The sequence below is a fragment of the Lycorma delicatula genome, chromosome 7, assembly GCF_047948215.1.
Source record: "Lycorma delicatula isolate Av1 chromosome 7, ASM4794821v1, whole genome shotgun sequence".
NCBI lineage: Eukaryota > Metazoa > Arthropoda > Insecta > Hemiptera > Fulgoridae > Lycorma > Lycorma delicatula.
Window position 1 is genome coordinate 119,210,773 of NC_134461.1, and position 23,171 is coordinate 119,233,943.

At 28.1% G+C, this 23,171-nt stretch overlaps 1 protein-coding gene across 1 annotated transcript in view; it reads right to left on the reverse strand.

Moving 5' to 3' along the window:
* The window catches only part of LOC142328202 (transcription initiation factor IIA subunit 1-like), a 50,194-nt gene that overhangs the window by 26,288 nt on the left and 735 nt on the right, over positions 1-23,171 (reverse strand). The window contains exons 2-4 of the mRNA XM_075371786.1: positions 5,754-5,973; positions 4,881-5,063; positions 696-821 (exon numbers count right to left, since the gene is read on the reverse strand). Of these exons, the coding sequence (XP_075227901.1) occupies positions 696-821; positions 4,881-5,063; positions 5,754-5,973 (529 nt within the window). The remainder of the gene's footprint in view (positions 1-695; positions 822-4,880; positions 5,064-5,753; positions 5,974-23,171) is intronic.

Consider the following 23,171-nt stretch of genomic DNA (forward strand, 5'->3'; position numbering starts at 1 on the left):
AAGCTAATCAATCTTCTCAATACAAAATATCTATTAAAAACGTCTAATAAGTCAAAAGGTACATGTATTCAAATCCATCCATCTACCAAAGGTCACAGATTGGAACCACTGATTTTAACACAGAAGACATTTAGACAAAAGCCAGGAATATAATTTTTCTTATTAATGCTACTTAGGTCTAATTTAAGAACAGATTGTAATAATGAGGAAGAACAAGCTAGTGTGTAGGATGACAACTTTGAAATTCATTTTCTCACATTTTTTCCTTTTAAGAACATATATACTTTTTTTTAATATCTGAAATCTAGCACTGTGATGAAAAAAAAGCTTGTTATATACAAACTGAATAAGAAAGTTACTCACTGATTTCTTTAGACCCTAACACAAAGAATAACAATACATGCTATACAGCAGAGTTACTGAGGAGGCTGTCTTCAGCTTATATAAAGCTGTCATTTTCTTACTTTCCAGCAGAATTTTGCAAATATTAACTTCAAATTCAGTCCTACCTACATGTTTGTCATTAAACTATAATTTTTTTTGTTACATCTTATTATTTATTCAAGGTTAATCACAAAAATGTATAAAATTAAAATAGCTTAATGACTAGTCATTGATAAATATAAATACTAACAAACAGTTAAATTATAAAGATTCAATGTTTCCATTAATCACTATAAATAAAAGACAAATACCTGAAGAGGCTTGGCCTTGAAGAGCTGCAGTTACATGTTGTTGTAAAAGAGCAGAAGCAAGGTGTTGAGGTAATGCCATTGTTGCAGAAATGACAGAACCTGTTAATACAGACTGTAACTGATTACCTGTAAAAAAAAAAATAATAATATAATGCATGATATAGTTCACTCTGCTTGCCTCCAGGTATGTATTGGTGAATGGGTGTAGTGGAAGTATTTCGGATAGGAAGGGGAATGAACTGTTATGCAATAAACTATGTTCAGTATTCAATCAATCACATGAATGAGTTTCCTTCCAACTTAACACTTGAAAAGTATAGTTCCCTGAACAATCTCTCACCCATTTAAATACCCTTTACAACCTGCATGAAAACTATACTTAGAAAAGATTACTGCACCTAGATTACAGCACTCTAAATATATAAATATACAACACTTACTCACACACATTTAGTAATTTAATATGAAATGCAAAATACCTGAACACAAATGCATATATTACAATTATTTCCTGATGTATTCACACACTAAATAAAACAACCTCTAAATTATTAAAACCTCAGTCTAAAAAACAAAAAAAATTTATAGTAATTTCTGGAAAATGTATGCAAGAACTTATTTTTTGGCCTGTATTTTGATTAATATCTCCAGACTGGCTATCATGGGTTTTACAAACATTTTCTATAAATTTGGTGGTGATAAAAAAAAAGACAAGCAATTTTTGCAATTTTTAATTTTTGTCTTTAATTTTTTTTTGACGTAGTATAGTTGTCAGAGAAAGTTGAACTTTGGTGTACAATGAAAGTACTAATTAAGTTATTTAAAATCTCAAAGTTTTAACAAGTCAATCTAGTATTGTCATCTATTTAAAGTTGAGCTCAGAGTGTAAGTTGATGACAAACTCTCTTGGTATAGCCAGATTAACAAAAAAATCTTTATATTTTATGTGTTTAACTCAGTATTTGCATTATTTCTTCAACATTGTTTTAACATTTATTCATTATACTACACCAGTGGTTCCTAACCTGTGCTCTGCAGAGCTCTAGGGGCTCCACACGCAGTTCTCAGGGAATCCGCGACTACTGCTCCAGGAAAATAAAAAACTGAATGAAATTAAGAAATAAAAAAAAATACTGTAACACAAATGGTTTTATTTATTGAACTTTGGAAGAACTTTTATGTAAGGCCAAGTTGTGACAATATTGTGGTAGTTGAGATAAAATTGAGATTAAATTCAATTTATTCAGGTACTCAAACACAACATTATCAATCTTTATAAATAGAGTGAATGAGTTCTGCTGAGAGTCAGACTCTAAATATCAAAGACCTGGTAAATTTCAAAGTTTTTAAGCATAATTTCATTGCATTGGATATAGTGCAAATTTTTTACATACTTCTTTACTTTTCCTTACTATCATATATCTTTCTTTTTCCAGGATATAAAACATCACTGCAATGTAATTATTTCACTCCGCATATTGTAACAGATCTTACACTTCTTTCAGTTTAATATAACTATAACAAATTATTCACTAGATTATAATATTTGATCATAAGATTCACGTATGATCAAAAAATACAATTTATATATATATATATATATATATACTGTATTTTTTATAATAAAAAACAAACTTGAACAACCCAAGTACAGAATTACAAGTTAAGAATCAGAGTCTTAACTGAACAAATATTTGTTCTGAATTTATTTTAAATGTTTTTACAGATTTTTAAAGTTTTTTTAAAATTCTTTTAATTAATTTTTATTTTAAACAAACAATTTTTACAAAATGTAAAACCTAACAAAGTTATTGTGTAAATTGTAAACAGTTTAAGAATTTATAAAAGATATCACTGATGATGGGCTTAGGCCCGAAAGTGTTTTGCGTAAAAAATTAAAGGTAAGAGCGTTTCTTCAATTCTGTGCTTTGCAGAGGCTGAAAGAATATTATATTGTATATATATATATATATATATATATATATATATATTATTACTGTATATCTGTGGGTGAAATTAAATAAAATTAACAAACTATATCCATGCACTAATCATTAGTACACCTTTTATTCAGTAATTGAATGTAAAGAAACATTTGAAAATAATTATATTATCTCATGAAGTAATGATTCATATTTATGAAACTCTTCTATTGAAATGTGCTCAGTAAAGATTATCAATTATGAAAATTATGAAAGGAAGACTATTTTAGTGGAACTACAAAATGCACTTAATGTAGAAGAAAATATCTTTTATCGTACATGAAGCTGCAGTAAAAAATATTGACAGTGTTGTTAACAATAAATGGCTAGATATAAGGTAAGAAATATACAGAGTGGCCGGGAAGTCACCATATTCCCTAAAGTTAGAACTAAAAATTTGTAATGAGTTATAAATGAAAAATGCGATATAATAATGAATTATTTTATTTATTCACTTGATACATAGAATTAATTTTAATGGTTCAGTTATGGGTTTGTATTGTACAATGCAAACTGTAACAGCAGCACATGTGTCTAACCGCATTAACTTTAGTCCACTCCGCTGCCATATCTTTAACACTGCCTAATACTAACACACGTTTTTCCCAAGTTAACATTGTTGCTATTTGTGGTGCCAGCTTATTAAAGCGTTGCCAAAACATATTACTACTTAGCTTCATTGTTTGATTCGTATGTTGTCGTTCATGAACTCATACACTTGTTACTAACTGCTCCTCGACACTGTAACTACTCGTGTCAGCTATTTTAGCTGTAATTACTCAGTGTGTATAACATTGTAAAAAACTATTGCCAACCAATACCAACGAAAATACCATATGTTGTAAATACATATCATAACTCATGTTTTTCATTAACTTTTGGAGTACAGTGACTCAGGGGTACTACGGCCACATTGTACAACACATTATATATATTATATGCACATGCTAAGTGCTGTATTTTTTACACGTTGTATGAGGGCAAATTTACTGCATTAATGTGTATCCTGTAACATTCAAGAATAGAACACAAAAATATAGATTTATATATAACACACACTAAACATTATAACATATGATTAGTAGAAATTGATTACAATTGCACTATCTGTGTTTTTTTTTAATTTATCAGTATTAAAGTTATTTTAAAAATTCATTCATAAGTTCTTTGTAATTCACTTATCTCATCTTAGTCATTAATGTATGCATGTAATAAATAAATTTATGAAGCAGTATCATTAATTTTGTAATACGTTAAAATGTTCCAATTCACTAACATGACACTACTCTTATTAATATGAAAAAAAAAATTATAAAAGCCTAAACTAAATATAAGAAGATAAGTTGATCCAGTTTATCTACTGAATGATGCTCACAGGAAAAATCTTTTCAGTTAATTTTTGCTTACTTAACATTTTCAACATCTTTAAAAATGACATTTACATGGAGAGTAATTGCAATTTCAGACTATCATCTAAATTTTTAGTTTCATTCCACTGATGAATCAAAATGAATAGTCTTCGAACCAATTTAATAGCTTATAAAAAAATTCATTTAATGAATTTTTGAAAAATTTAAGTTTACATTCACCTATGTATTCATTGTCATTCTAATCATTCACACTAGAACTGGAATTGTGTTAGTAATAACTTCAAAATTTGTTTCTATCAGTTCTTTAAACATCAGATTATTATACTTTGATTAATAAATAATCAAGAAATGACTAATAATACTATTAATTAATATTAATACTATTAATTTTGATTATAGTCCAAAATAAAGAAATGTAAAATTAATTTTAATTGTAAAATTATTTTATTTTTATGTACTAGCTATTGTGAATAATTGAATTTAGGGAGAGTAAATATGAAAGTAACACGGGATTACTGTAGTTACAAATAACATAACATAACAGTCAATACAATAAAAGTATATACTAAATGAGTATATAAATTTAACAATATCACAGTAGATGATATCATAGTAGATTAAGTTAATAAAACCAGAAGAATTACTCTCAGTTACAAGAACTGATAGAGATGTTGAGATATGGCTGCAAATAAGGAATTCTGAGAACATTAATTAGTTTTGCAACCGCATAATATAATAATATAAACCCTACATTGTAAGTATATAAAAGAGTGATTTGCTACAAAAAATATTTTATTTCATAATTTTTTCCTAATGTTCCTAATATTAAATACCTTGTAATGCAGATGCTGGAACTTGTATCGTCAGAACTCTTTGATGTAAGTCATTTGAACCTTGTTGTGGAGGTAAAGTGATCTGAATTGGTACAGGTTTATTGTTAAATTCTTGAAGGAATGAATTTGTAGCAGCATTCTGTGCAACATGCTGTGTTGTAGACTGCTGCTGACTTACGACGGCTGGAAAAATAAAACACAAATAAGGAATAAAATTTCATAAAATGATCAGATAGAAACAAAATATGAATTATCTAAATAAAACGACTACCTTATTTTCTAACATATAAGATAATATATTTACAGCACTAATAATGGTATTTTGATTTTTAATTGTTAACTAAATAAAAACTCTACCTACTCAAATCAGAACATAATTATACACTTTATACTCGTAGATCATCTCATGAGTGATAGATGAGCTACTTTATGGATAAAGAAAATGAACAGTTGCAGCATTTATTCAGAAAGGTCAAGCAATACCATGGAAAAACTTGATCAAAAGTAGAATCGCAAAGTAAAAAATTAATGAACAAAAAAGATAATTGCAAGTTAATAAAAAAAAAAAAATTATATCGGTTGTTTTATTAAAACTCAAAATATTTATTCCAATAGTTTACAACTATATTATTTACAATAAATATATTATTTACAATAAATATATTATTTACAAAAATGGTATCATTAATACAGAAAATATTACTTCAATGAATGAATCCTTCTGTAGATAAGATAATAGCTTATTTCTTTTATACTAGCTAATTATGACTTTTCATAAAAATACTTTTTTTCTGCATATTATTTAAACATAACACTATATATATTTACTGATACTCTAAACAGTACTGTAAATACACTTTGCAGATTACTTACATCCTTTGTTTAAATATTTCCCAACATCTTTCTGTGAATTAACAATAGGAGGCTGAGGTTCAGGTGGATCTGGCTGTACATCTACAGCTTTACTGGATAACAGCTTACTTTCCCATATTTGTTTTAATTCTTGTAAAACTTGTTCATCAACACCTTCATCAAGGAATGCTTCTCTAACACCACCAATTACATCTTCAATAACACTTGTGTACAGTTTTAACTAAAAAAAAATTCACAAATTAAACTCATGCACAAACAAAAAATGTAAAGATATGAATGCTCTGAAAATTTGAATGTCTGGATTCCATAAGAGATTCAAAGGGCAGTCAAAAAAAAAGAAGAAAAAGTAGTGACATGTAAATGTGAATAGAGTATGAGATTTAGTTTGGTTTGACAAATGATTAAGTGTGTATAGCAGAGCCATTATAGCAAGGTGCTTTCCCCTCTGCTTAGAGTAACAGACTAAAACCATTTATTAAAATGGGGACCACTGATTGCTCAGTTGTCAGTCTGACATCGTCGAGTTCAATTCAAAGTATAAATGAAAGTTAAAAACATTAGCTACAGTACAATGAATGTACATGTTTTTTTATACTATAAATTTTTTTATATTGTAAAATAAAACTTCTGAAATAAATTCATTGGTCGGCAATCAAAACTGTACAACTTGTTTTGTTGGTTACATCATTTTTTTTATAAGCATCAATTTGTGTGCATTAATGTTTTTGTAAATAAATTCACAGCTGTCTCAGCTGTGGCTATGAACGTTTGAAATAATCTAAACATATTAATCACTGAGCTTGGTCTTGTTTCCTTCCAATAAATTTCTGTTTCTTAAAATGTTGAATGTGTATATGAGTCATCCTTTAGTCATCACATCACCAACAAAAACAAACATTTTAATTCAACAATAAAATCAAAGAAACGTATTCTGTAAAGAATAGAAAACATTAAGGACAGTATTTATTATTGTTAAATCAACATGTGCGAAATTATCAAAATTATTAAGAGAATAAGTTTTTACACTTTTATTTTGTGAAACTAATATTGTTTATTATTTTAGTTTTTATTTATTGATTTAAATTATGCATATTTGATAAAAACTGACGTGTTTCAGTGTTTTTATAGTTAGCAGTTTTACATTTGTAGTGATGGAAATTCTGAAGAAAATTTGTGTTCGTAAAGTTTTACACACTCACATTCAAGAAGTTATTTTCAATGTCTATTCTTTTATGAAAAAAGAAGCTGTGGATGGTCCATTGTCAATAACAAAAGTTCAGGAAAGGGTTGCTGAAGCAATAGGATTTTCTTGCCATAATGTTCAGCGAATAACTAAGGGAAGTAAAAAAAAATGCAACATAAGATAGTGGATACTTTCTACTCCAAACAAAAAACTCTCGCGAAATAAACTGAAAACAGACACTGATAACTTTGATAAATATAAATGAATTTCATGTTTTACAAGTCAAGTATCTACTACAAAAGGTTTATTAACAGTGGTAAAGAACAAAATAGACTTTAAGATTGGAAAATAGGCTTTGCAGGAGGTTATTAGACAATTACAGTTCAGATGGAAAAAGACGCATGATAACAGAAAGTTTTTGATAGAAAAAACTGATATTTGGGAGAAACGAATACTATATCTACAGGCATTAGAAAATTACAGAGGTGAAGTATAACCAACCATTTATATGTACAAAAAATATGTGCATTCAACACACATATGGCCATATTGTTGGAAGAATGATTACAATGAAACATCCAGGTTAATTGCTCAGACTTCTAAAGGTAAAGAGCAATTATCGTTCATGTTGGTGGGGAAAATGGTTTTGTAAAAGACGCATTATTGATTTTCAAATCTGGACAAAAATCTGGCAATTACCATGACAGGATGAATTATAGAAATTATGAAAAATGGGTTATAAATAAACTGGTAAAAAATTTACAATATTTGGTATTAGTAATTGATAACGCACCATATCACAACAATCTGGAGTTGAATGGTGTACCAAAATAAACCTCCAAGAAATGTTAAATGACTGAATGGCTTACTGAAAAAATACAACATCTATGAAAAACTGTTAAATCTAGGCTATATAAATTAATTTCAGTTAATAAATCAAGATTTAAAATGTATAAGATAGATGGTTTATTTGCTAAAAAGGGTCACAATGTATTACAGTTTCCACCACAGCATTCGGATCTCAATTCAATTGAGATGATATGGGCTGATATAAAGAATTATGTTGGAGTTAAAAATGTGACTTTCAAATTGGATGACTGTATAAAATTAGTGCAAGATAAAATAAATGCAATTAATAAAGATGATTGGATGCAAAAATGCCAGCATGTGCAACAATTAGAAAAAACTATTTAGAGACTGGGCCTACAATTGACCAGGTACTGGAAATTATAATAAACACAGCAAATGATTGTGAAAACTATAATGATAGTAATAGTGACAGTGAATCCAATATTACAATTCAGATAGTGAAATAAGCGATATTGAAGAGTTACATTAATTTGGGTAAGTAAATAATGCTACATTTAAAGTTTTTTGCATAGGTTAGTATACTGATTCCTGTTAACAAATAAGTTCTTCCCTGCATTTGTTTTCCCACAGCCTTAAATCTACTCCCTTCCACAACCACCTTGCTATAACCACTTGGCTATAATTAATGGCTGAAATAACTAGAGGAAAAAATCTAACTTTAACTAAAGAATTGGTGATGTGAAAAATTTCTACAAACATTGTATTCATATCTTGATGACAAGCAGAAACAACAGTAACATTAAATTGCAACCAATCTTTCAGCAAAGAAGCATATCTTTCTGATGAAACTTGGTACTTCAAAAGATACCTTTAAAAACACCAGAGCATACAGTGGAAGATACCACTTCATCCAAAACTATGTTTCTCATGTTTACACTTCAAGATTAGAGTAGAATATATATATATATTTATTACATAAGGCCATAGTTCACTATATATTTACTAAAAAGATACAAACTATAGCCGACACTATTTAGAGGTGCTAAAAATATTACAAGTTTTTTTTTTTTTTGTAGCAAAGACCTGAATTGTAATCATCATGACAATGCATCAAGCAATGGTATATTCATTGAGAAATATTCTAGACAAAAGAATTGTTTACTAAATTGTTTTTCAGATGTATTCTGGAAATTAAATTGTCACACCATATATACATACATGCATACAGCAGAACTCAAATTATTCTAATTCCAGTTACCCAGATTACCAATTATCAGATTAGCATAAGCTGCCAGTACTTTACTAATTTATATCACTAAATATTGTCTCAGTACTATGAAATATTTTTATTATGATAAAACTTTTTTAAGTATTACCATTTCTAATAATTTTTTATAGAAAATCAGTGGGTAAACATTTTATTCTAAGTATTGCATGAATTAGTGGTAGTCAAAGCATAAAGTGAATGGAAAATTTACAAACATTCATTAAGAAAAATGTTACAATAGTTAATATACTGTTTTGAGTATTGTCTATTTTGAGTGATTGAAATTTTGTGATATGTTGTAAAATTATTAATGGAGGTAGAAGGTCAATGTCCTTCAGCAGATACTTATAGTTTGCCGTAACAAACAAATATCAAAGTGAGCTTTAAATATCAAAGTATAGCTTGTTTAGCTATAGAACTCGGTCATTTTAGTGAATTATTGTACACTAATTTTTTCTCTTAATTACAGCAGCCTATTATTCTGATTTTTATGACAATTATTTTAAAGATACTGAAATATTTTTGATGAGTATTCGTGTAATGGTCCAAAAATAAAATCATCTAATTATCAATAAAGGGCAAAGTAAATATTATTAATATACTCAATAATGACTTATCTGGTAAAATGTTAGCAGCAAATATGCAAAAGGAACATCTAGCATTTTAAATAAACAAAAAAAAAGGTATAATTTTAGAATTTGTATCTGTATTTGAAAGAGAAGTAGATTTTCCTCTAGAAAAGTGACGAGGGCGCTGAAATCCGCCAAGTTCAATTTGCCACCATCAAGTGATTTTTACAACTGCGCAAAAATCTAAGTCAATAATAGGACCTCTATGTTAAAGAAATAAAAAAAAAAATTCATTAAAAGCTGCAAGATAATACAGATTTTAAAGCCAGCAGCAATTGGCTAGGACATACAAGTCAGAAATACATAAAAAAATGTCAGCCTATATAGAATGTACGCAAACAGGTTTGTTTTGAAGTTTAATGATAAACTTGAAGAAGATTGAAATGTTGACTTTGTATACAATGCAGATGAAATGGGATTAAAGTGTAAAGCACTAGCAAACAAAACATTAGCATCATGAAGGGAAGTCAATGAACCTCAACACCATTTGAGTAAGGATTGAATAATTATGATGATCTGTGCGAGCTCTTCTGGAATGCATAAGCTTCCTATCTAGTTGATGAGAAATAAAAATAATGTCTAATTAACCAATTCATTTGTCTGTCAGTGATAAAACAGTTACTTTATACCAGATAAAAAACATCAAAGTAGATAAAGCAAATAAAATTTTGTTGGTTAACATTGCCCCATCTCTCATCTTTCACAAGAGAGTTTGGAATGAAAAATTAGAAATTTCAGAATATTCTACCAGCAACCAATTGTAACAAAGTACCATAAATCTATCAAGACAATTCTTGGCTGATGATGAAGAAAATAGTATCATTATGATATGTAAGAAAATCAATTTAAATGATTGTGTTTAAATAGTTGCCTTAAATTATATAAAGAATGCTATAGGTTACAGAGGGCTAAGAATAAAATCCAAGGTACTTTCTGAAGTGCTAGGGGTTGATAGGAATTCAATAAGTCAAACTGCTGAATATAATTTCTGAAACTCCTAGTTCATCAAAAAAGTATTGTATGTACATAAATATTCTTGTAAACATTATTTTTTTTACTATTAATACTATTTCATAACAAAATGCTTAGTACAATATTTTTTTCATTTCAGTTTAATCATTTGTTATTTTTTAAATTGTAGTAAATTAAAGTATACATACTTTTTTTTAATTATTTTTCATTAATAAAGTTTTGAAAAAATAGAATATTTTGATGTATAAGGTAAAATACATTGGTTTCTAATTTGCAATTACACTGTATTTTTTTCTATTTTATAACCTCATGAATTTAAATAATCAAATATGTACTAGTAAAAATAAAAAAATTAGAAAGGCAGGCCAACTGTCCAGATTTTTTGAAATTATGGACTTATACCAGTTCCAATTAAGTCAGATAACTGGGGTTCCACTATTTTAAAACATAAATTCATAAACACAACTAATTTCTCTAGAAAATAATCATTACTATTCAACAAAAAAAAATTAAATTATCTGCAGACTGTAAAGATATGCATAAGTTAAGAGCAAATGATCAGTGCAACCATCTTTGGAGTATTTAACAGCAGAGTTTAACATGTCAACAAATACTAACAGATCTCCCTTTGAATACACATTATTCCCACAACCTATTAATGCACATTTGCAGATAGAAAACAATCACACAAAACATAACAATAGGTTTTTTGAAAGCCTAAATGTCTACTGTTAAAATCAGTAACTCAACTATTTTTATTAAGGTTGTTGTAATTCCACTTCATGTTGTAACTCTCTCCCTTCAGTCAAAAACTGAAGGGGAGAAAAATTTTGAATTGAACATAAAATAATATGTGAAATGAATAAGTTATATGCTTAGTGTTTAGAAAAAAAAGATTAAATGCTGCCTATAACAATAATGAATAGTAATTGTTGGATCAGTTACAGCAAATCTATGCTGTAATGGGAATAAAAGGGCTACATAACCCATAATGTTCTAACTGAGCAGTATTCCAGTTTAAGAGCAGTGATAAAGCTCTTTTTATGATGAGACTAATTCATGTGCATTACCAGTAATCCATCAGTACTTATTTTTAAAGAAATATTTGCATAAAATTTATTCCAATGTAGTTAGATTCTATTTATAATTACATACAAATTAAGCTTTACAAATATAAATTATTAAGTTGCACACATTCAAGAAATGGCATGCCATGTTTTAAATCAGCCAACAGCTGTCATTTACAAAAATTAATCATAAAATTGTTCAGGTACTACCGACCCACAACAGCACGCCCACATTGACTTTTTAAGTCATTGTTAAATTTTTTCCAGGAAGGTGCAGCATCATGGATACTGGTGTTCTTTAGTGGTTGGGTTTCAATTAACCACACATCACAGGAATAATCGATCTGAGACTGTACATGACTACACTTCATTTACAATCATACATATTCTAACTCATCCTCTGAAAAAATACCTTATGGTGGTTCCGGAGGCTACACAGACAGACAGACAGAAAGAAAGAGAGAGAGGGAGAGAGAGTACGGGAGAGGGAGAGAGAATGAGAGAGGAAGGTGCAGAACATAACATAAAAGATTTTTTTTAACACATCAAATCTAATTCCAGTATTTGTTCTACAGCTGAAATTAATGAAAAAAAATGGATTATGCTAATAAATAACAAATGAAAATTCCACATAACACAATCTGAGCCTCCCTAACAGCAGCTAAACTCTTCTGATCCTTTTTTCTACCAGCATGTATTTTTTTTAATAAAAGTATACAGTATAAAGTAAAACATAATTTTATTCACTATAAAACTGAATTTAATTTTGGTTTCTTTAAATATTACTGTGAATGTAATTATTATTATTTTTATTTAATTATTTAAACATAATACAAACTTACACTAGCAATAAATAAAAAACAATGAGTAATATCAATAAAATTATATCACATTAAACAACAATACTAACAATAAAACCATAACATTATACAATAAAATTAAATTATTATTATTTCCCTTTATACGTCAATAAAATAAACAATAATTACAAGTAATAATATCATTAATATGCAAACATAACATCCTTTTTCTTATGTAAATAATTTTTTCCATGTAAAGAAGTTTTTATATAATAAAGCTGTAATTAATAAATAAAACTTGTTTATATTTAATGGCAAAATTGGTTTATATTTAATGGAGGGGGAAATTAATTACCATGTAGATAGATGCTTTGTTTGAATTGCTTTGACAGTAGATTCAAATTTATGTTTTAATAATAAAAGAAATTGCTGCAATACTGAATTCCCTTAACTTCAATTCCTTGTTCAAGAATTTTATTGTAAAGTATTTTACAACTAGACTCTATTTACTTGAATCTAAGCCACCCTGATTCTGAACTGCACCATAAAATTTCAAAAGGTTTTTGTGGAAAAAAGTTGATGAATGAAAATAAGAATAATATTAAGATTTATTTACAAAGAACCTTTAGAAAAAAAAATAATAAAAATTACTTCAAAGGACTGTATAAAAAATAGATAATTTGATACGATAATTACTATTAAAATTTAAATAAAAATTTGCATTGCAAAGAATAATTCCATGTAGGTAATTTAAATAGAACACATAACTATAATCAGATAAACCCTCACTTTCATGAACATTACCAAAATGTCAGCAGTGTCAAAGTCATCATTATTCCATTTTAGGTTGTCTTCTGTTCGATCCATGGCATTTGAAACGATGCATTTTTTAAAGCAGAGATATTATTTATTCAGGATTTTATTCCAGGCAACAGAAACACGTTATTGTTGAAGAACTTGCCTTTTTTATTTTTCTGTTAAAGGATTGTTTGCTGAATTTAACTAGTTTTTGTATTCTTTTCTTATATGGTTTTTGAAAGGCTTCATAATACAGACATCAAGAGGCTGGAGTTTTCACCATATCGTAATTTTCTCTTTTTAATTTATTTTTCACTAAATCTGCTTAATGTTCTTTAAATATATCCATTGCTAGCTTCTTTTGAGTTTTTTGAATGTTTCCCGAGTCTTCTGTTCCATCCGGCATTTACCCAGTTTTCCATAATCCCATCATTCTTGTTTGCAAGCACTATCAAATCACTGGGAAATTTCTTATTTTTTATATTTTTTTTTCCTGTTTAATATTAAAAGTGGCAGTAATGTCTGGCCATCTGCCATTCAGTGATAATTTGTTTTTTGTATTCTGAACTATTTTTACTTCTTTTTCACCCTTTCAAGTTACTATATAATTGCATGGCATATCAAAGTTAAGGGGGTTCTGCAGTTCATCTGCAGTTCCAATATTCTAAATTCATATGTGCGTTTTGCAAAAAGTCCAGCGATATGTTGCTGAAACTGGATGAGCTTATGTTCAAAATTTGCAAAAATTATCTGGCAAATTGAAGTTTTAAGAGAAATCCCTCCCTTTTCATAAATTTTTGCACCTGCCTCTTGATGCACTAAAATTTTCAATTTTAAACTTATCAATGGTTTTTTGCCTTCAATTGTAACATTGTTACAATTGCATTGTTACTGGCAGTGCTTTAGTCTGAGCACCTTACCTACTTTGAGAAATCATCCTATTTTTGGTCTTGTGAAACCCTCTGTCATAGATTTACAAGTAAAAATCAAATCACATTGTTTACACCACCAATGAACATCTGTTTCTTTTATGTCAGACTTTATGGCAATTGAGCTAGAAAGTTTTCTTCTCCATAAAATCACCTTCCTTTTTATACTGGCTTCACAGTGAACTCTTATTGATGCCATTTCTAGAATATTGATGAATGATAAAAAATGCAGTAAGTAAAATAGCAAAAAAAATGGAAATAGGTAAGTGCACACAACAAAGTTATAAGATAGAACTAAGTACCTACTTAAGTTTACTATAGGGATTGGTATTTCCAAGTCTTTACTAAGAACTAAAGGGTTATAAACCTCTAAGCTAAGTGAAAGGACTCATTGTTGTCTCTTCCTTGCAATGATCTCGCTAACATTCTGAAAACTAGCCGACTAAGAAAATAAGTTATAACTGTCAATTTTCAACGAAAAAAATTTATTAACTGTGAAGAGGGGATTTTTTAATTTTCAACTGTTAATTTTTTTAAAAATGTTATTGTTAAATAGTAATAATGTAAAATACCAAAGGAATTTGAAAACAAGGGAATTAAAAAGTTCTACAATCAATCTTTTTTCAAATTAATAAAAAATACCAATCAATCTTTTTTCAAATTAATAAAAAATACCAAACAAATACAATATCTTAACTATTAATTTTTTAACCATACTTAATTAAAACATACTGCATAGATGTTTACTGTAAAGAGACTAGGTTCATTAATCTAATTTTTCACAGACTAATTTCTTTAATGTATTACTAAAAATTATGTATAGTGTAAGGTTTATTTACTTGAACTAACAATAAATTTATGAAGTTATTAATCATTACTGTATGCTTAGCTACTAATAAAAAGATTAATAAAGTTTAAAAAATTCCATTATATTAAATAATTGCGTTAAGTGCTGTAGACTTATTCAGTTACATTTACAACTTTATGAATAGAATTAAACAAAATAGTACAGCATTTATTTTTAATCATTAACAAATTATTGGTAATCACTTAAAATGTAATGTCTCTTAAAGAAATCTTCCTCCACAAATAATACTCTATCCATTTTTAATATTTAATTAATAAATAATTTAACTCACAGATGGTGACAGAATTTATTATTATAATGACTTTTTCATTTCTGGTAGAAAGTGAAATAAAATACTATTAATTTATTAATAATTTTCTGTTAAACAATTTTTAAAATAATGATATCTGAACTATTTAGATTTTCAAACCAATACAGCAATACATGTTATGTGTGGATTTTCAATAATTCTATGCTGGAGAACCACAGCAATATGGTGCATATGAAATAGCCTCCTGCAATCTATAATCTGGTTACATGCCCATCTGCTGTCTACTTCGTTCAGTGCTGGTAAAGTAGTGATCAATTAAACGAGGTTATGTACTGCAACTGTTCCTGCTGTCTATCAAGAATTTAGTGTGATTAATAGTTTTGCAAGTAGACGGAAAACATTTTAAAGCTCAAAATATTTAAAATTTATTTTGGAGTAATTCAATTTTATTTACAGAGAAAGTTTTACTATAGTTCAAACCACATAACAATACCAGGGTAAAAATTGCAAGTTAGTTTTGTTACTTAACAACACGGTACTTGCTAATGGCAGTAAACCCATTTAATTAGGCCAAAATCTTTTCTGACTTTTTTTAGATGATTGTGGGTATGAATATGGTATAAGTATTGTTTAGGATTTGAAAATAGTCATATTTCATGGGATTTATTCTTCTTATATAAATAATATTTTGGTCACACTTAATTTTTTCCATTCCATTCCAGTTCTTAACTTACGATCGTTCTGAAATTTAATCTTATGTTCTTTATAATATACCATCATATGCATCTACACACTGTCAGCATACAAATGCAAAAATTATCTGAAGTAAAAGGATATACCAATATTAAACATCATGAAAAGCAGGTGCCTAGGCTTTCACCAGATGCATTCCTTGACATACTCTCAAAGATACTATTCAAAACTCTGGCTCTACATTTCCTTTGGATTAGGCAATATCAAATCCATATAATCAATAGCTAGAGTAGTTAGATTTTTTTGGGGTTGGTAATGAGAACCATGAGTGGAACAATATCCAACAGCTTTTGCATCAACCAGGCCTGCACAACAGGTACAATAAATGAACATATCTAAATTAAATTAATTGATCAACAATTTTAGATTGAACATTGTGTAAATAAAGACTTCACAGATTTTAAAAAAGTTACTTGATTGCAAGTTTGTCACACAATATCATAATTTTTTACTTTTTTATTTTGAATAATTAATCTAGTTTGAACAATTTTTTTACATTATCAAAGGAGTTTTCATTTGGTTTAAAACTAACATTTTTCTCCCAAATTTTGTTCTGTTTTGTTTCAAGTAAAAATTTTATTTCTTAACTTAGTATTTTTATTAATGAACAATAATGAACATAAATTTTCTTGGAATTAATTTCTCTAAAAAGTTTTTTTTTTGTAAATTTAACCAACAAAAATATCTTTCAAATATGATTTTTGGGACTCTTGGAAACAATTCTGATGTAAAGTTCTGGAATGCATTTCATTAAAATTTTTTCTGATCAAAAACATCTAAAACCACTAATTTTGAACTGTGTCCTAAAAATTTCAGTAGCTATCATTTTGCCTCTTGGCTGAAATCGGGATGAAATTTTTGTTAGTTTTTACTCAAAAATAAAACATTTCTGGACTTATGTTTACTTTTTTCTTTATCATTAGTAAAAAACACATTAAAAAAATTATTACAATTTCTTTGATACACTAAACGTGCTGAAATCTTTTTTTCTTTTTTAAGTGTTATTTTTCCTCATAACAGTTAAGTGATAACACACCTAGCAATAGTGTTTTACTGTTAATTATGCAATCATTAAAAACAAACAAAATCAATAAATAACTTCATTGACTTCTTAAATTGTACTCAACCTTTGCTAAACAGGATGAATCTGAAAATAAAATCGTAATTTCGAAATAAATATTTCTTCTATCTTTTACCTAATTAATACAATCACCTTGTGGTTTAATTATTTGATCTTTTAGTAAAATATGGTTTAACAGTTCAAGAAAAGAAATTAATACACTATCGGATGAACTAACCAATTAACTGGATGGTGAAGTGGAACTAAGACTTTGTATAACATGAAGACGTGGAGAAAACAGCTCATAATTTTAATAAATTTGGATACAATATACCCTTCAGAACTACAAACAAAAGAAAACTCAAAACACTAAGATAGAACATAATCACCAAACAATAACAATATCCCTGGAATATACAAACTTAATTGTTCCTACTGCAAAATATTCTACATTAGTCAAAAGAGATGCAGTTTTAAATAAAAATACTCATACAAAATTTTCAAGCCCCCCACACAGAAACAGTGTCAACATTTGCTTTGCAACGCCAAGACGCAAATCAAAATCCACCAACATTGAAGCCAACCTTAATAACCTACACTTACATTAAAGATGTAGCACATATTAATACACTTCAACATTATGAAATATGTAAACATAAACATACATAAAAAAAAAACTGACAATTCAAATTTATTCACTTCTTGACACTCTAAATATAAATCTGAAAAAAAAATGCTAGTATTAACATCTGCTGATGCCAATGTCAGAATAATAGCACCCATTACATGTACACCAAGATAACTGAAAAAATTTTGAAATAATTTTCTTTAAAAATATTTATTATAAAAATTTGTTTGCTTTTGTCACTGCAAAATTTTCTATTTTTAAATAAAAGGAATTTCAGGATTTTATTTTAATATCGCAGATCTAATTCTAGAGCTAACAGTCAGTAGATGACAAAATTATTTATTACACATTTTATACATTAATGATAACAATAAAAGTACTATCGTTAAGTGTCTCATTTTAAACAATCTGAATGGAATTTTAATTTATTTATAACAATTTTTTTGTTAAATTTGCTTCATTTTTAATGTTAATAAAATAAATCTGGGGGTCATCTGTACCCCTGTTGGTCCACCCAGGTGGCGGAAAGGGGAAGGCTCTGTAGATTGGAAATAAAATACCTCCCATGGACTAACACAGAAATAAAAAATCCAGCTGCATCTGTTTCAGGATCGGGTGGTGGTTGGTAAGCATCTGTTTTCCATGTTAGAGATGGCTGACATGAGCCTCCAAGGCATACAACCTTGATTTTATCTCTACAATTTCTCTAGAAATTACCAAAAGATATATCATTTATGAATATGTGTGCTGTTAATAACATATTACCCCAGTGGTGCACAATCCACCACACAAATGTGTGCAAGCAGATATTCAGCTTCTGGGAAACCTGCAACCTCACACAAAGCTGAATCACAGTGACTTAGAAACCTTTTAAAAAACAAAATTCAGAATAAAAAACCAAACTTTATGACAGCCTTCAATGTAAATTTTAAAAGTATAAAAATTAAAACACCTAACACTCTGAAAACTCAAACCATTATGATTACAGCTCTACAAGAAACATGGTTTTATCCTGGATGAAAATTTTTTTGATTTGGAAGTTTTCAAAATTTAAAAAAGGTGCAAGAACAATGAAGAATGTGTCACATTTCAGTACTAGTTTCATCATACACAAAAATATTCTAAATTCTATTCTAAACTTAGAATCGTATACAACGAAAGACTTTTCCTACTTACATTTAAAAGCACAAATAAAATTTATAAGATAGTTAATGCACATGCACCTATTAACAAAGAAGTGGAACAATTTTGGAATAAATTAAATGACATTTTGCAAAACATTACAGATAAACGTAACATAATACTCTTGGGAGATCCTAATGCATAGATCAGAAAAGACAGGAAACTTAAGAAATTAGTTGGCGAATACTCCACACACAAAGGAACAATAAAAATTGGGAAAGATTAATGGAAATTTGTCACAAAGTTCTATTATAAAATCCACAGCTTTTAAGAAACTGTCACACAAACAGAAAAAAGTGGATCTTGGCAAATCTCCACTTAGAGAATTTAAACTTGATCATGTAGCTATAAAAAGAGTTTAGCAAAAAGTTAAATGTTCAAAATGTTGAAGTATTAAAAGGCGCTAATTCAGATCACTACTTCTCAAAAATAAAATTTAAAGTAATTCCCGAAACAAAAAGGAAATTAATATACTAAATACTAAAATGACTGATCCTGAGAAATTAATACAAAATGCTGACAAATTTCAGAAATTAACAGAAGACTTAAGGCACGAAAGGAGGGAAAACATTAAAACCAAAATGATACAAAAATCAGAATGTTGCATCACGTAAAAGATTTAAAAAACATGCATGGTGGACGTCAGAATTCAACAGTCTTCTAAATACAAGACAAAAAGCCTCATAAATGGAACTCCACCAAAAATGAAGAAAATAGGTAAAACTTCCTTAAGATCCAAAAAGAATTTGGTAAAAAGATAAAATAAGTCAAGCAAAATAATGAAAAAGAACTTTGAACCAATAAACAAGAATTAACTAAATATAATCCACCAAGTCTTCAGTTGGAAGATGAGGATAGTAAAAAGGCACATAACTACACAGATAACAGTAAAATCTTAGTCAAAATTTCCAGTTAAGTTTATTAAATTGTGAGACCAAAAGAAACTTTTAATTTCAAAATTAACAACCATAACACAGAAAACTCCACACCTACGGATTTAGATGAAATTCAAAACTTAATTAATGAACTTACAAATAATAAAGCTTCTGGAGAAAGTTCAACTACAGCAGAAATGTAGAAGAAGACCAACATAAATGCAAAAGAATCCCTCCTAGTCAAAATTTTTTACCGAAATATGGAATAACAAAAAAATTCCCAAAGATGAATTTATTTGTTGGAAGAGTGCACTCACCATCCACTTCAAAAAAAAAGGATCCATAACAGGCTCGAATAACTACAGCGGAATTTCACTTTTGGAAGTTACATACAAAATTCTATCTAAAGCTCTTCTTACTCATGCCAAATCTCAACTGGATCATAACTGGGTGAATCTCAAGGTGGATTTAGAGAAAACAAATTTTGTGCTGGGCAAAATCTCAAAAATATTATGGAATATTGTAAATTCAAAATAGAACATATGTTATAAACTTTTACTGATTTTCAAAAAGTATACGATTCGGTAGATTGAACATCACTTTTTCAACAGTAACAGAATTAGGTTTAGATTAAAAAAAACACTGTAAATTAAGCAAAGCAACATTACCTAACACATACTCTAAAATAAAATTTCTGGAAGATTTATTTGATTTTTTAACTAATGAAACCAGCATAATCAAGGAAGTGGACTTTCTACACTACTTTTTAACTGTGTTCTTGAAAAGGTAGTAAGAGAGTAACAAAAATTTAGACAAAAGCAGTGGAATAAAACTAGGAACTAAAGGACTAAAAATTAACTGTTTAGCTTTTATTGATGTTATGGCATTATTTGCTAAGAACTGGAAAGAAGCTGAACAATGAATTCAACAAAGACAAGCTGCTAAAATGGGACTAAAAATCGCATTTGAGAAAATGAAGATTTTGACTAATGATAAAAAAACTGCCTAAATTTCCTTGGTGTAAGTAATAAAAAAATAGAGAAGGCGGATAATTTCAAATATCTCAGAGAATGGATCAATTGGAATTTTTTGGTTAAAAAAGTGTTAACAGTTAAGAGCTAATAAAATGGAATTAGCTTTCCAGCTAACAAAAACACATATAATAAACAGTCTTTATCATGGAACTCAAAATTTCAACATTACAGAACTGGGATAAAGCTGGAAGAACTCTATATGGCAGAAAAACCCTAAATAGTGCAACAAAGATCTACTAGAAAAAAAAAGGTAAGTTCTAAATTTCAAAATAATCAGGCAAAATCAATTCCAAATAATAAACTTTATACAAAAATTGAAAAAGACACAAAAAGGAAAAGATGAATTGCATTTTACTCTCATTTATTTAGGATCAATAACGGTAGATTGAATGAACACATTTTTGATTTTTTCCAAAGTAGAAAAACTAAAGGCAAATGGTTCACACAAGTCAAAGAAGACCTAAAAGTAATTAAGAAATTAAAAGGGAAACAGAATAATAAAAGTGAAAATAAAAGATTCAGAGAAGCATCAAAACACAAGAAGAGAGCAGAACTCTCTGAAGAATAAAGGAGAGATAGAAGGAACGACGAGGTACTGGACATATAGAAAAAAAAGAAACAACCGTAAATAAATAATTGATCTAACATGTTCCAAGAAGAAACTACTCTGGGGTGGAAAGAAAAAATAAATTGTATTATATTAATTAAACTATCATGTCAACTGTGATCATTCAATCTTTTATTTACTTCTCTTTCATATACCAAAACTTCTCTAAATAGAAATTTAATAAATAACTAAGTTGAAAATTTATTGCAACGGAACTGGATATTTTATTCCAACTAAATGTCAATAAGACAACCAAATTATCAATTAAACAGCAAGGAAATGCTTCATAACTTAAGAAATGCTATTTTTTATGATCTTTGTATAGAGGGAGACAATGTTTCATCAAAGGAGCTGGTAAAGAATAACTGTGCATTAGTCTTACTCATTTCCTTCTTTAAGTATATCACTGTACAATACTGCAAATCTTACTAATTCAAAATTTCAGAAACTCTAAGAATAAATTAATTCTCTTAAAACTCTGATTCAAATAAGGTTTGATTTAGTTATATAACAAAAATAACTGTAGTATAATTACATATAGCTATTAAATATCATTTTAAGTCTCATATCACTTATGGATATAGGGGTGATCAACACAAACAAAAATAAAAAACACCAGGTATCTGAAACACTGCCAAGCTTATCTCACAGGTTGGTTAAAAATTTTTATAAGCCTTACAAGTGTTCATCAAACCATGGTACTCAGAAAGAGTTAACTGTAGGTCACTGTGTAACTGAACATAAATTGATTCCTAAAACATTAGTAACATCGGAAATATCAAATAATCAACCTGATTCAAAACAACATGTGGTACTTATCAGTTATATGGGACCCCTATTGAACTCAAACTGTTTTTTTTCATTTTACTTGTTCTAGTAAATTTACATGATTTATCTATTCGTTTATTATTTATTATATGAATTTAAAAGTATAAGATAATAATTATACATAACCTTTGTACAAAGTGAGCGTAGGTTATATTGACATACGAGCACGATTCGTAATTACCAGCAAACATAACCTATGCTTGCTTCGCTCACTAACCTCATCTGATTAACGTAAAAATAAAAATTATATACAATAAGTTATACATATATAAGTTTTATCATGTAGAGTTGCGTACAAAGGTTATGTATAAAAAAAAACAATTAAGTTTCAGTAGGGGTCCTGTATAACCAATAAGTACCCAACATGTAAATTTCTTTTGTACGATTCAATTTCCAAACTTACATCAAATTAAAAAAAAAAGGAAAATATCCATCATGATTAAAATTTAAATTACGGATAATGTACTACAAATAAAGCTTATCTTATTTACAAACAAGGTAAGGTGAGAAGTTTTAGATCTCTTAAAAGGATATTTCAGTTTCCAAGCATAGCAACTATTTTACTATTTGCCTGCAGGCCAAGAAAATCTTCTTAACTAAATAAAAATAATACATTTAAACTTTATAATGAAAGCATAAATAATTCTAACAGGTTTAGAAATAACCTAAGAAAAACTGTTAGTTCGTGTAAACTCAGCATAAGTCTTTTTAATTACAAATGAAATCCCAATTCTATAATTATTTCAAACATTTGGTAATAAAATATGTCATTAACATTAATTTATGGTAAACCATTAAGATAAAATATTTTGCAGTCACAATTAGTAAATGAATTTAACAATTTTATCAATAATATTTTCTTGTAACTTTAAATAACA